Source organism: Tetrao urogallus (assembly GCF_951394365.1).
Source record: "Tetrao urogallus genome assembly, chromosome: 2".
Classification (NCBI taxonomy): Eukaryota; Metazoa; Chordata; class Aves; order Galliformes; family Phasianidae; genus Tetrao; species Tetrao urogallus.
The window spans coordinates 66934999-66949822 of NC_136814.1; the positions used below are offsets into that span (position 1 = coordinate 66934999).

Genomic DNA, 14824 nt, shown 5'->3' on the forward strand with positions numbered 1-14824 from the left:
TAAAGGTGATCAATCTGGCTTTCTTTAAGAGTGATTGCAAGGGCGGAGAATTGGCTTGGTCTTCTATTACCAGCGAGGTCTTTTCTCTTTGCATTGTGGTTTTTGTAAGGGTTGTAAACATAAGACAGAAAAAAAAAAATACTCTGAGGCCAACAAATCAGTAATTGTTAGGTATAAATAGGAAGTTAGGCTTATGTTGTGTTCATACGTTTTTTTCTACCTATGTGCTCTTAATCCTGAAGGCTTTTGTGCATATCTCAAGTAGGCACAATTTTGACACACAGATGATGTTTTTAGCTCTATTTGCAACAGCAGCTTCAGGGCAGTAGTTACTTCTAAAAGGACAGACAAGCATTAACATTCCAAAACTTTTTTTTTTTTTTTTTTTTTTTTTTTTAAAGTCATTATTCCATTATCTCAAATTCGCAGCTTTGAGCTAAGTGTTGAGCTTCTCTGTTAGCAATGGGTATTGGCCTGTCAGCCTCTCCTCCATCCCTGGGAAAGTGATAGAGCAGCTTATTCTGGATGTCATCTCCAAGAGGTGGTTATTAGGAATAGTGAGCATGGGCTCCCAAAGAGGAAATGATGTTTGACCAATCAGGTAGCCCTCTATGGTAGATGGGATACATGGGGTAGATGAATGGATGGTGAGATGGCTGAGCTCAGAGGGTTGTGATCAGCAGTGCAAAATCTGTTTAGAGACACGTAGCTCATGGTGTTCTCCAGAGGCCAGTGCTGGGTCAGGTATTGTTTGATGTCCTCATCAGTGACCTGGATGAAGGGATGGAGTTCACTCTCAGCAAGTTTGCTGATGATACGAAGCTGCGAGTGGTGGCTGACACACCAGAAGGCTGTGCTGCCATTCAGTGAGACCTAGACAGGCTGGAGAGATGGGCAGAGAGGAACCTGATGAAGCTTGACAAAGGCAAGTATAGAGTCCTACAAATGGAGAGGACCAGCTGCATGCATCTGTACAGGTTAGAGGCTGATCTGCTGGAAAGGAGCTCTGCAGAGAAAGACCTGGGTGCCGGTGGATAACAGGTTGGCCATGAGCCAGCAGTGTTCCCTGGTGGCCAGGAAGGCCAATGGGATCCTGGAGGTCGAGGGAGGTGATCCTCCTCCTCTACTCTGCCCTGGTGAGGCTGCATCTGGTGGAGTGTGTACAGGAGCCCAGGAAAGAGAGAGCGGGGAGAGAGTCCAGAAAAGGCTACAAAGATGATGAGGGGCTTGGAGCATCTTGCTTGTGAGGAAAGGCTGAGTGGCATGGGACTGCTCAGCCTGGAGAAGACTGAGAGGGGATCTTATCAATGATTATAAATATCTAAAGGAAGGGCTCCAAATAGATAGGGTCAGGCTCCTTTCGTTGATGCCAAGTGACCAGGGGCAGTGGGCACAAACTGGAATACAGAAAGTTCCATATGAACATGAGGAAAAACTTTGAGAGTGATGGAGCACTGGAATAAGCTGCCCAGAGAGATCTTCTGTGGAGATATTTAAAAACTTGCCTGGACACTTTTTTCTGCAAGTTGCTGTAGGTTGCAGCTTTAGCAGGGGGTCAGCCTAGATGATCTCCAGTGGTCCCTTCCAACTACTATGATTCTGTAATTCTGTGTTATCAGTTGGATGTTACTAAATGGAGTCATGTGCCTAAGTGATGTGAGTGGAATTAGATAAAGTTCTTTTCCTTTATTAAATTGTCCCTTTCCCTTGGCTAATCTGATGAGATCTGATGAGGACAGGGTCTGTGGGAGGGAGATCTGGCCAGTAGTGGCAGCCAAGGAACCCTGGGACACTCCCTTCTTTGCTTACTTCCTCGTGCCCAAGCTTGCCTTGCAACCTGCCCTTCTGTGTGTCCATCACCTGGTGATGAGGCCAGTTGTGTGGGATCTGGGGACCTGAGTATTGTCTCCAGTGTGAAATCAATAGCAGGAAAATAAAAAATTTCCCGAATACCTCTTTAACCATTGTACCACTGTTAAGTGAAATGCCTTGTGCTCGTTTGTGGCTGCCCTCCATGAGAGTGCTGAAGCACCAAAGTCTTTCTATTGAATCTGAGCAGAGTAATTCCTCATGCAGGACTCTTAGGGTTTTGTGTATATGCTCCACCAGAAACTTGATGTCTAGAAGCTGTAAGGAGGAGGGAAAATTTAGGTTGGATGTCAGAAGCAAGTTCTTTACTATGAGAGTGATGAGGTGCTGGAACAGGCAGCCCAGGGAGGCTGTGGATACCATGTCCCTGGAGGTGTTCAAGGCCAGGTTGGATGGGGCCCTGGGCAGCCTGGTCTAGTATTAAATGGGGAGGTTGGTGGCTTTGCCTGTGGCAGGGGAGTTGGAGCTTCATGATAATTGAGATCCCTTCTAATGTGGGCCATTCTGTGATTCAGGTAGCTGAGTGGGATTTCTGGATCTTGGTGCAAGTCTCGAGATTGCATATAAAATGCTTAGATTAATGTCTAGAGTTTGAGTGTAATGTATGTTTATTTGTTTGAAGTAGCTTGAACTTGCAGCAGGAGTGCGTGATGCTGCGTATTGAATCAGTTCTCTGCAAATAAGCTCATCCGTGTATTAGGATGAAATGAATAGTTTTGTCTTTATCTGATTGCTAATTGAGATATTATTCACATTTCTTAGAAAAACAAAGCTGTCACTACCTTAAGAAGAGTCCTCTAAGGTTCATCTTTTTTAACTGTTTCAAAAGTCTAGAGGACTGAGCTGAAAGGAGTGCTTACGTCTTCCAAGGTGAGAGCTGAAATTGTACAGGTTCATGACACCCACTTGTGCTTGGTACAAGCATCTCTGCAGCTATGTATAAGAGCTATCAAAACAGTTTAGATAGGAAAGATTTTCTTTCATGATAACTTTTTGCACTTGTTGCATCCCATGTTCCTCTTTTCTTCTCCAGCCTTTATATTTGCACAGTCTGGACCAGAATGATGCCTTTTCTACTGAAGAAATAATTGTTATTCCCATACACTCTGCAAACTGCATTGCAGAGAATGTGAAGCACGCAGCCAGACTGATGCTAGCCATACCTGGGCAGGCACACGTACCTGCACATGGACCTGCCCCATGTGGCCTCCTGGCCTATAGCAGCAGCACTGCATTACTTGCTGTCTTCACACCCCTTGCTCACGGTTCAGCTGCAACCTACATTTGAAGTGAGGTGGTGGTGTGGAGTAGTTGAACCGTGCCAGTGACGTGTTGGTGTCAGAGAGATTTCTGCTCCTCCTTCCCATTCCAGACCTGACGTGTGCTTGGAGCCAGGTCTGGTTGCTTGCCTTACCCACTGTCTCTCTGGATTAGAAGAAAAGCAACCCACCAAAAAAAAAAAGAAGTGAATTGTTTTATGTTAGTTTATCAAGCTGAAGAAGCTCAGTGGAGGATGAGGTGAGCAGCCATGCCTGACGGGAAGCAGGTGGGGCTGTGTGGCAGGAAATTACAGGGGCAGCTGACTCCTCACTCTCAATAGAAGCTGCTGTCTGTGGTTAATTTTCTCGTAATGCCCATGTTTTGACAAATATCGTAACAGAGGAAACCAGATAAGGAGAGAGAGATTACTAGGACTCCCAAGAAGGAACAGTTTGGAGCTCATGCTTTGTTTGATATCCGAGAGCTCAAACAAAAGTCTAGTCATTGAGTCTGATGTTCTTTTTACTATCTGCTTCTAATTGTATTCTGGCAATTTTCAGATCAAAAGGTAATTTAAAACTAAGTTACAGCACTGTGTTTCGAACGCGTGGGACAGAATGTTCGGACTCAACGTTTGACCCAAACTGAGGATTGCTTGGCCTGCTTGATGTTTAGAAAGTTAACTGTTAACCAGGGTGTGCGCTTTGATTCAGTTTTTACTTCTTTTCCAGGTTTAAATAGCGATCATTTAGATTCTTGTTTATCTTCTACATGCCATTTGCTAGTATTTTCCTAGAGAAGTTCTCCTAACACAGTCTCCTGTTTGAATAGCAATTATAGTCACAGTTAGAAGAAAAAAGTCATTCTGTATATCCTCTCAATATGTTGCATCATTCCTCCCAGCGCTGCCTTTACGTTCTTTTGTCCTGGCTCTGTGTTTACCAGCATACCAGCTGTTAGTGCTCTGCTCTAACAGAGCGGTCCAGGATTGGGCTGGGGAGCTCTAGCACTTTGATTTCCGTTACAGAATGCTCTGCTGCAGTGCTATCAGTGTGTTTGCTTGCTCTCACCTCTGGCCCTGACAAAAACGTGTGTGTGTCGCAGCTCATGTCCCTTAAAGCTAAGCCTATTGCAGTGAACTAAGGTAGAAGAAAGGTCTGGAAGCTGAATGTCAGCTTATCTGGGACACTGGGGCAAATACAGATGCTTAGTATGATGTGCTCTTCTTCAAGTCCCACATAGCTTTCTGGTGAAGTACAGTAATATTAAGTATGCTGTCTTAGGATTTTTCATAAGGAACTGTAGTGGCTGTTGTTAAGACTGGGTATTAATCCTCACTGGTTCTTACCAGGTGGTTTAGCAGGTGGTGGTGGGTCACATGTATTTCGTGCTGTTTTGTCTCTGCAGTTTGCTGAAGTGTAAGCACAGTGGTTTTAGTACCATTAAACTGGTGTGAGTTGTGTGTGGATCAGCTCAAACACAAATTCTGAAATTATGGTAAGAGCAGCTGCTAGCTAAAGGGTTTGTAGTGTTGCTCTGTATAAGTGAGGCATATGTTTTTCTGGTGATCAGATGAAGACATTCTCTTCTTAAGGATGCTTTCTACAGGGCTGCATACAAGGGCCATGCTCAGGACGAGTGTGTCAGAAGATGCTATGCTTAAGAAGTCGCCTAGGATGAGCAGATTATAACTCCGTGCATCTTTTGTTTGGATGTGTGTGTGCCACCCGTTGCTTTACAATCGTATGAAACTTTCTGAGTGTGATCCCATGCTTACCATTAACAGCCATCAGTTGGTGACAGAAATGCCTAGTGGTGCAATATTCAAGTGTTTGCACAATTTTTTAAACAATATTGTGAGATTATTTAAGGAAAAAAAAAAGCTTCAGTGCTTTGAAAGTAAGGTAAAGATTATTTTTTGTTCTAAAGCAGACTCTTGTCCCTCCCCACTCCAGTTTCTTTTTAGATTTCTTTATAATTCCCTCTCATGGGCTATACGTAAGCTTTTGATGGGCTGTTTGCTTTATTCACTTGCTACCTCAGTTAAGGGATCTGCAGGAAAGGTTGAAAGACAGCCATATTAAAAAGGAGTCTGACTGTGGAAAACGTAAAGTAATTATGATCTGGGGCCAATTAAACATGAGGCTACAGTAGGTGATCATGAGAGATGTGTGACAGCTCTTCAGTCACTGGTTTACAAGTTAAGGGTGTCAGGTTGCAGCTGTGTGCCTCCTAAGGGCAGTGAGATCTGATTAGGTTGTTTGCTTTGTAGATCTCCAAAGGCTTTAGAGTATCTTTCAGGAACACATCCACAGGCTGATGCTTATCCCAAGTGATTTGCCAAATTAGTTCCTAAGGAGACAGAAATACAGCTGAGTCTTCTATATGATCTGTAACGTCCCTTCCTACCCAAGCCGTTCTATGATATGGGAAATAATGCTGAAATTATGTTAGGATAGTATGGATTATTTGTTTATCCTTACAAAGAAACCCAGCAACATTCTTACATTATTAGAGGCTATTGTTTTGCAGTAGGAAGAAAAGTAGTTATTGCAGGTCTCTGCAGATTCTCTATTCCAATTTATGCAATCCACAACAAGAGATCAAGGATTTGTAATTGAAAACTTACTCCAACATACATGTGTTCTGTTTTATGGTGAGTTTCCATTCTGTGACTCAGGGTCACACAGAACAACAACATAAAAGCATTTGACCGTGTTAAGATGTGGCAACAGGCTGAGAGAACTGACTGCAGTTAACTTTCATTTCTGTACTGACAAGAGACTTCATAAATACGAGTGAAGTGACTTCCACTTTGCTTTGTACCAGAAAAAACATGTGTCATTTTCAATACGTTCCTGCTCCTGTATGTCGTCTGTAGTATAGGTTGTGTGTTCACAGGTCTACAGGTTGTGAAATTTATTGAAAATAGCTGGTGACTCCAAAAATAGAGATTGGAAATTATCCGCGGGCTGTTAATGCACAATGGCGGTACAGTAAAAGTAATCACAAAAACACGTGTAGGTGTGTCTTGTTTCCAGAAGATGCTGATATCTGTGCTTTTGTTTTGTTTCTTAGTGAGATAGAAGATGAACTCAGCTGAAATCACTGATGACGATGAAGGTAAAAAATCATACGTTGCGTAATTTTTGATCAGGCAAAAATACTTGTTGAAATGAAGCTTTGTAATCTGATAAAGAACGCGCTTGGATCAGGACAAACTACATTAACAGTTTCTGAAAAGCTATCTAAAATGCACCATTGTCTTTGTTATTCATTGTATTTTCTGCTCTGCATCCTTCCTTCCCCTCCAGAAAAATCTTCCTACTGTAACTTTGTTTATGCTTTAAAACTCTTCTTTGGGGAAGAAACTGTCATTTACTGGATGACTGTATGGTTCCTAGCATAATAAAACCTTGACTTTGGGGTGGCCTCAGCATACACTTATTGTGCAAGTCATAAAAAAAAAAAAAAAATTATGATGTTCTTCAAAACACATTTTCATAAAAAGAAACAAAACACGAAAGATTGTATTAAGGCTGTCATGGTTTTCCGGAGAGAGTGCTTTATCTTTCTAAACCTTCTCTTTTTCCAGTAAAAATTCCTAAAAAAAATATTGTGAAAGTAGAAACAGAAAATGAAGATGAAGCTCTAGACTGCTCGGTAACATCCAGATCTTCTGAGAAACACTCAGTGGATGGCGCAGTTACTTGCCTACAGGATTCCAACAAACGGAAACAGACCTCACTTGGTTGTGATGGTTCAGGGAGCCAGCAAGATGTCTTACCCAGTGTGAAGAAAAGACGCTTTACACAAGAGGTGACTTCTCTATACATGACTGTGATTTTTCTGTTCATATTTTATAGGCTAAATTCAGTGCTGTCATAAGCAAAGATGCAAGTCATTTAATAAGATTTGCATTAGTAATGAGTTGGAGTCAAATATGGCTTCTCTTGACCCAGTTTGCACACAAAATTTGTCTGGGCATTTCTTTAACTTGGGAGCAATTGTATCAATGACATACACTTGTAGGTTAATTCATTCATTTGAAGTATACTTTTGTTTTTCAGAGAACGTAGGAGCAGGTAGGGGTTTGGCATAACTCGGTATGACTGTGATTACAGCCTCTCTCACGTCACACAGTCCTTCAGCCGGATCCTCAGTGGCAGTAGCACCAGGGCTGTAATTCTCATCATTCCATGACACAGATTTTGATGTCAGTGTGACATGTATAGATTTGCATATTACTCAAAAACGAAAAACGCGGGGATGCAGAACCCTCCAGCACACCTGGAATGGCATGTATTGCAACTTCTGCAGCATCCCAGTTGTGGCAATCCATACATTTGTCCAGCCAGTGAAGGAGGTTCCAGATCTCTTCAGTTACCCCTTCTAGTGTTTCACCTCCCTAATAACCAGAGGTGTTTTCATTAATCTTTGCTGAAACTGCACAGGTTTCTCTTTGCCCTTGTTCTTTGCAGTGGGGAGAGCGGTGACCTTCTGTTCCTTTAAAAAAAAAATTAAAAAATTATAGTGCCATCCATGCTTGGCCCTTCTTTTCCTAGTACTGAAATTCTATTTCCTCAGCTCCTCTCCAGGAGTCCCCTTATGTTTTTGTTGTTCTCTTTGAGATTCCCAGAAGAGTCGTGTTCAGTGTTGGATTGTCACATCTCTCCTAACGCCCTCCAGAGCACTATAATGACCTCCTGTTTTTCACACTCAGCACTTCTTTAAAATAACCTAGATTCAAATTCAACCTCTTTCGAATAACTTCAATCCTGGGGTTATATTTAGTTTATGACCTACTCTAATGCACATATCCTTTTCTGCTGTTCTGCCACTTAGCCAGTTATCCCGAGTTGCATTTGTGCATTTCGTTTCTCCTTTCTAGCTGTGGCTCTTCCTATTTGTTTTTCATGCCTGTCATCTCTCTGACTTCTCAGAGCTCTGTCTCTGTTTTTTCTCCTGAGTGCCTGTGGTAGGTAGGTTTTAATCTTATAACACCGTTTCTTTCTTTTTTTCCCTTTCTCTTCTACTTTTTACAATTATTTTACTTACATTCAAAATCTTAAAAGAACTACTTTCTGGTCTCTGAAGTGTGCTTTCTTTGTGTTTTGCTGGTTGCTTTTAATACATTTTAAAAATTTATTTGAAATGAATTAACCTTGAATTTATTATGTCAGAAAGTGACCCAGTTACAACGATGAAAACTCGCACTCAGCTGACCCCAGTGAATCAGCATGTTTAGTTAAATAACCAACCAAAGCCAGTCCTCAATCCTAACAACATTTTTAAAGTGTACTGCTTTTCTAGTGCAAATATTTTGTTTTAGTTGATGACTTCGTTAACTATTTCTGCTTAAACAGAGAACAAAATATTTTCTCAGAGTATTGTGGTTGTGTTACGTTTCACATAGACATCTATCTATAATACAATTAGAGCTGTACTTTTTCTTTTACATAATTGTACTCTCAGGCTGGTGTTGATATTACTCAGTGACTTCCTGTCAGAAGACATTTCACTTTAAAAAAAATTATTCTGATTTAAGCCAGAAGTCAATGTTTTTCTACATTCCATAAAAATAATTTTAGAGAAATCTCATGTAGGAGAATGTAAATTTTAAGAATTTCCATGCAAGACGTTTCCAAGCTGAAGTATTTGATAGAATTGTTTTCTGTGTTTCTTGCTTAGACATATTTATTCTTATTATTCATATGCTAAAATGTTTTGTTCTTTATTCTTATGGGCATTGAGATTTTGTGTATAAAGCGTGATAAAGCTCATAAATTACCTGGGCTTTAACACTGAGGAGAGCAATAACTAAACAACTTTTAAAGATCGGTTAGGACACTGAGAGGTAATATGGAAGATTATTTCACAGTCAGTTGTGTTGGTCAGTGTTCACCAAAATGTTGCATTTTGGACATCTTCAAAGAACATATAGAGTCCAACAACTTGCTATGCAAATATAATATAAAAAGCAGCACTAGATTATGTATATTTAATCTTACAGAAACTTTCCTTTGCTTGTATTATTGATAGTACATTAAAATTGTTCATCCTAAATCAGAATAGCATTTTCTGAAATAAGCTAATTGCCACTAAAGATTTTTCTTTAAAAATTACAGAAATATAGTTAAAAATATATTAAATATTAACTTAATTGGAGAATGTACCCAGAGCCCTGTGTTTATGCTGTGAGTAGTGCTGTTTCCAGCTGGAACCTGTATAAAAAAAAAAGCAAAGCAAAAGGGAAAGATGACAAGAAAACTTCTGACATGGAGAGTGCTGAGGCATGGGCCCCAACTTGTTGTCATCCATTAGTCGAACGCTGAGTATATTTCTCTGCAAGGCAAATGCCCAGGTCCTTGTGGCAGTGCTGAGCTGTTGGTGGCGGGGCCCAGCCCTGCTCCTGCACGACCACTGCCTTCCCCCAGCACGCTGCATCCAGGCCTGAGGGTGCAGTAAGATACTGAAGGCAGTGAGTCTGTGCTGCTGGGTACACAGCCAAATCATGCTTTGTCCCGGCAGTGCGCGTGAGGTGTGCACTGATCGGAGGAACCCTCACATTGCCAAGTTTTGTTGTATAATTAAACAGGGAAAGAACGGCAGGAGCTCTTGAGGAGAACTAGCAGACTGTTGGTTACCTAGGCAAGCTATTTGGTAAAGAAGGAGCTGAATGAATCATACTCTGCGTGTGAGGGAATATTTGGAATACTCTCTGGGAACAGGGGTGTTATCCAAAAGGTATCCTGCTACTTGGGTAGCAGATTTCACATTATATGAAAAAAAAAAAATAAAAAAATTCTACATTCACATCCAGGCTGGATGTGGCTCTGGGCAGCCTGGTCTAGTGGCTCGTGACCCTGCCTATGGCAAAGGGGATTGAAGCTAGATGATCTTTACGGTCCTTTTCAACGCAGGCCATTCTATGATTCTGTGATTCTCCAGAATTGCAGCTTTGTTTTCTCCTTTGGTCTGAAATGGTAAAAAGAAGGTTTGTTTTGTTGTTTTTTTTTAGCTCAGACTGGGGGCTCACTGGGAGACAGAGGTACCCATAGGTCTGTGTTGTCTGGGAGGATTGCCCTGACCTGCCACCAGGTGATGTCTGCTTGGAAAGCTAAACCATCAGCTGGAAGTGCCTCTGTTCCTCCACTGACAAGTACAGGGCATCTGTGCTAACCACAGCCCCATTGCGGGAGCTGGCCATGGTCAGCAGTGGGAGCATGGGAGCAGTTTGGGTGGCAGTCTGTCTGCAGATCAGCCTCTGGTGCTTCAGTGTGTTATAAGTCATGGAGATGCTGATGTAGGTGGGGTGTGTCGTACCACGTGCTGGTGGTGGTCTGCAGCTCTGGCTTCCTGCTACACCACAGCAAATGGGCTCTAAGACGAGTGGGATTGGAGGTACAGTCTTCTAAATGGAACCTGAAAGTCAGCTGTCCTAAGCACCACCACTGCTATGGATTCTTTGGACTTTTACATTATGCTTTCATTTATCATCTGTCCATCCACACAGCCTTGAACGTATGCACAGGTTTTCATGTGTAGGGCTGCGTGATGTGAATGAGAGCAGAAGCAACTCCAATTTCATTGGGTCTGCTGGTTCCTAAACTTGGAGTAGAAAACAGCTTGTTCTGTTTAAGCATGCACTGACTGCTTTAGAAATTGAAAAGTAATTAGATTCAGTTTGTCACTAAAATAGGCAGATGCCAAGTAGGAGGACACCTAGGGACCAGATTAATGTAATGACTGTTACTGTTCTGCTTTTCAGAAAGGAACCTTAATTCTAGCTCCTCATTGCAGAATGCGCTGGAGTCTTTGCTAGCATTTGAAATTGCTTATGGTTCTCAGCTCAGACCTGAAGTCTGCATTCCATCTGTTATAATCCTTGAATGCAAATTCTGTATTTTTTTTTTTTTTTTAAATCAAATTGATCTATTGTGGAACAAGCCATGCCAAAATGTTTCAGTACAGTCTTTTCTAAAATCTGTGAGTATTTTCTCACGTTTGGAATCTGTATGTTGAATTTTGATTTTGTCGTATCTACTTAACTTAATAAGAATTATCTGCAATATCCATGTGTTTGCAAAAAAAAAAAAGCCAACCAAAAAAAACCCCAAACCAGAACAATCCTCAAGCCCTATTTAGTTACTATGAGCAGCTGAAAGTATTTGCTTCAGATTTCAAAGAAGGAGGAAGAGATTGAGATGATCAAGGGCAGGAATTTCTTTTGAGTTTGTTGCTGTATTTTTTGCTGTATAGATTATTTAGACAACTGGGAATTAAACTTCTCTGCCCTTCAGAAATAAAATTGCCTTTTAAAAATTGCGATGTCAAGATAATTTTCACATGAAGAAAAAAGTTTTTATTATTTACATTAAAGAATGTTTAATATTTTACTCATAGAATTTTTTTAAGATTTGTGCACCACTCTAAAGATAAAAAAAATAAAGTGAAACAACGTTATAAACCTCTGACATCAGCAAGAAAAGAATGAGAGTTTTAGTTACAGCCTTCATGGCATTTTCAAAAGCTAACATAAGGAGAGCACTAAGAATGTTAAATGCAGGTGGTGGAAGCAGTGGCAAGGTCACAGGACGAAGAGTCAGAAAATCTAAGTTCTATTCTTGGCTCTCCTGCTGACTTGTTGCCACCCGAGTTCTCTGCAGCTCGAGATCCTCGTACACATAAGCATAATGATACTTAATTTGGGAGAGTATTTAGAACTCAGTGGGAAAAGAGTGCTAAGGATTATAATTTAATTTCTAGCCTGTGGAGAAAGCTGTGAGCCAAGACAAAATAATAATAATAATAAAACAAAAACAGTACTTTCCTGTATTTTTGTTGTTTTATTTTACTAATGGATTTACTAACTTGATGTATGTAACACAACTGAATCTTCTAGAGACAGTTTGACCTTGCACTTTTATGTAACAATGCCTGCTTAAGGGGGAAACATCTATAACTGATATTTTTAAAGCAGTCTTACTAATACAATATTTATTCATTCAAAGGGCTCCAATTCAAACATGAAGAACAGAGATACTGGCTCACCCACTCAGGTAAATGCAGAGCAGCCAAGCAAGAACAAGAATCCTAATATAACGTGGCTCTGTGAGGAAGAACCCTTCAGCGACATAACCACTTCATCTTACAAGAAACCCCTGTATGGCATCTCACACAAAATTACAGAGAAGAAGAATGCACCGGGAGCAGAGCAGTTTGCCTCTTATGACTTGTATGAAAAAATCAGCCCCAGCAGTCCCTCGCATCTTCGGACTTTGAATGACCAGCGCAAAAGGGACTCTGCTGCAGCCCTCGCTGCAGCGGCTGTTGCTGTCGAGTCTGACCCAAATATATATTCTTTGATACAGAAAATGTTCTTCACACTTAACACTCTCAGTTCCAATATGACCCAGCTTCACAATAAGGTTGACCTTCTGTCTCTGGAGGTGAGCAGAATTAAAAAGCAAGTCAGTCCAGTGGAGTGTGTGGCAGATTTCAAGCCTCCCCCTGAGTACACGCTGACTTCTGCTGAGCTCAAACAGCTCATGGATCAAAGCACATCAGGTGGAGACCTTGCCTGTCGCTTACTGGTACAACTCTTCCCAGAGCTCTTCAGCGACGACGAGTTCAACAGGAGCTGCAGTGCCTGTGGCTTTCCTAACAAGAGGAAGCTGGAGTCTCTCCATCTGCAGCTTATCCGTAGCTATGTGGAAGTCTGTTATCCTTCTGTGAAGAGTACAGCTGTGTGGCAGGTGGAGTGTTTGCCTCAACTGAATGATTTTTTCAATAGATTTTGGGCTCAAAGGGAATTGGAAAATAACCCACAGAATGTGCAGTCCTCCGAGTTTTTACAGGTGGATTCCTCTCATTTTCTTGAGGATAAAGAGCAAGAAGAAGCTTTGTCCTTGGACAGGAGTAATGCCATTGCCTCAGACTACATTCTAGATGCTCAGGATCTCAATGAATTTTTAGATGAAGCTTCTTCTCCGGGGGAATTTTGTGTTTTTTTGTTACATAGACTGTTTCCAGAACTCTTTGACCACAGAAAATTAGCCGAAAGGTACAGCTGCTATGGGGACTCTGGGAAGCAACTGCTGGATCCTCATCGGCTTCAGATAATCCGTCGGTACACTGAAATTTACTTTCCAGATGTACAAGAAGAGGAAGCTTGGTTGCAGCAATGCGTTCAGCGAATAAATGAAGAACTTGAAAATGTATATATGGATGGAAGTGAATGTGATCAGCTGAGAGATGACTGTTACGACTCTTCCAGTTTACCGGATGACGTATCAATCATAAAAGTGGAAGACAGTTTTGAATATGAAAAACCAGGTAGACGCTCAAAAAAAATATGGCTTGTGCCCATTGACTTTGACAAACTTGACTTTCCCCCTCCTGATTTTGATGTCCCTGTTCCCGATTACCTATTGAACAAAGAACAGATTAAAAACATCTACGAAAGCAGTCTTTCCATAGGCAACTTTGCTTCTCGGCTGCTTGTTCTCTTGTTTCCTGAGCTGTTTACTCATGAAAACTTACGGAAGCAATACAACTGTAGTGGGTCTTTGGGGAAGAAGCAGCTTGATCCCACCAGAATTAAATTAATTCGGCATTACGTGCAGATACTGTACCCAAGGGCAAAGAATGACAGAGTGTGGATGTTGGAGTTTGTTGGGAAGCTCGATGAGAGGTGTCGGCGAAGGGACACAGAGCAACGGCGCTCGTACCAGCAGCAGCGGAAGGTCCACATGCCAGGGCCCGAGAGGAGGGAGTTCCTCAGCTATGCAATAAACCCCGAAAGGTTTCGAGAGGAGTTTGAAGGGCCGCCACTGCCACCCGAAAGGAGCAGCAAGGATTTTTGCAAGATACCACTTGATGAACTCGTTATTCCTAACCCAGACTTCCCTGTGCCTTCTCCGTATTTGCTGACTGATAAGGAGGTAAGAGAGATCGTACAGCAGAGCCTTTCTGTTGGAAACTTCGCCGCCAGGCTTCTCGTAAGACTCTTCCCAGAACTCTTTACTCCCGAAAATCTCAGACTGCAATACAACCATTCAGGTGCTTGTAACAAAAAACAGCTGGACCCTATCAGACTGAGACTGATCCGCCATTACGTGGAAGCAGTTTACCCCGTGGAGAAAATGGAAGAAGTATGGCATTATGAATGTATACCGAGCATTGATGAAAGATGCCGGCGTCCTAACAGAAAAAAGTGTGACATACTGAAAAAAGCAAAGAAAGCAAAGAAATGAGGGGCTCTTTGAATTCCGAAGACTTTGACCACTAAATTATTGTCAGGATTATGCTTTGTTTTAGGCTGAAGGGCCTGTCAGGCTGGGGCTGCTCAGCATCCGGGAGAACTAGGCACTAAGTTTGTTGCATTTTAACGTGTGTGTTGCATCTATGTGGGTACTGCAGCAGTGGGAAGTGGCTTACTAGGTTTGTACATGGGTAAAGATCCTACGTCGTTGGTGACAGAGCTCATAATGACTCATTAAGAGCATGGCTTTCACTGGTGCAAGTACATGTATTGAAACTCTACTATGCCATTCCCCATTTCTGCTTCCCCCTTTTTTAACACTTTTTAATAATAAAGTTGTTTTTTTTTAAATGTGGTGTTCGTCAGGGGCAGTATTTCATTTCACCCTTATACACAATTATGTTGGTTCATTTGGAGTTTGAAATTTAA

At 41.6% G+C, this 14824-nt stretch overlaps 1 protein-coding gene across 1 annotated transcript; it reads left to right on the forward strand.

Annotated features, from left to right (window-relative positions):
• Positions 1-6218: 6218 nt before the first annotated feature.
• BEND3 (BEN domain containing 3) lies at positions 6219-14387 on the forward strand (the record flags this gene model as incomplete). The annotated part of the gene is made up of 3 exons (XM_079532733.1): positions 6219-6252; positions 6725-6948; positions 12144-14387. The coding sequence occupies 3 exons, from the start codon at positions 6219-6221 to the stop codon at positions 14385-14387; spliced, it is 2502 nt and encodes an 833-aa protein (XP_079388859.1).
• Between the last annotated feature and the right edge of the window lie 437 nt (positions 14388-14824).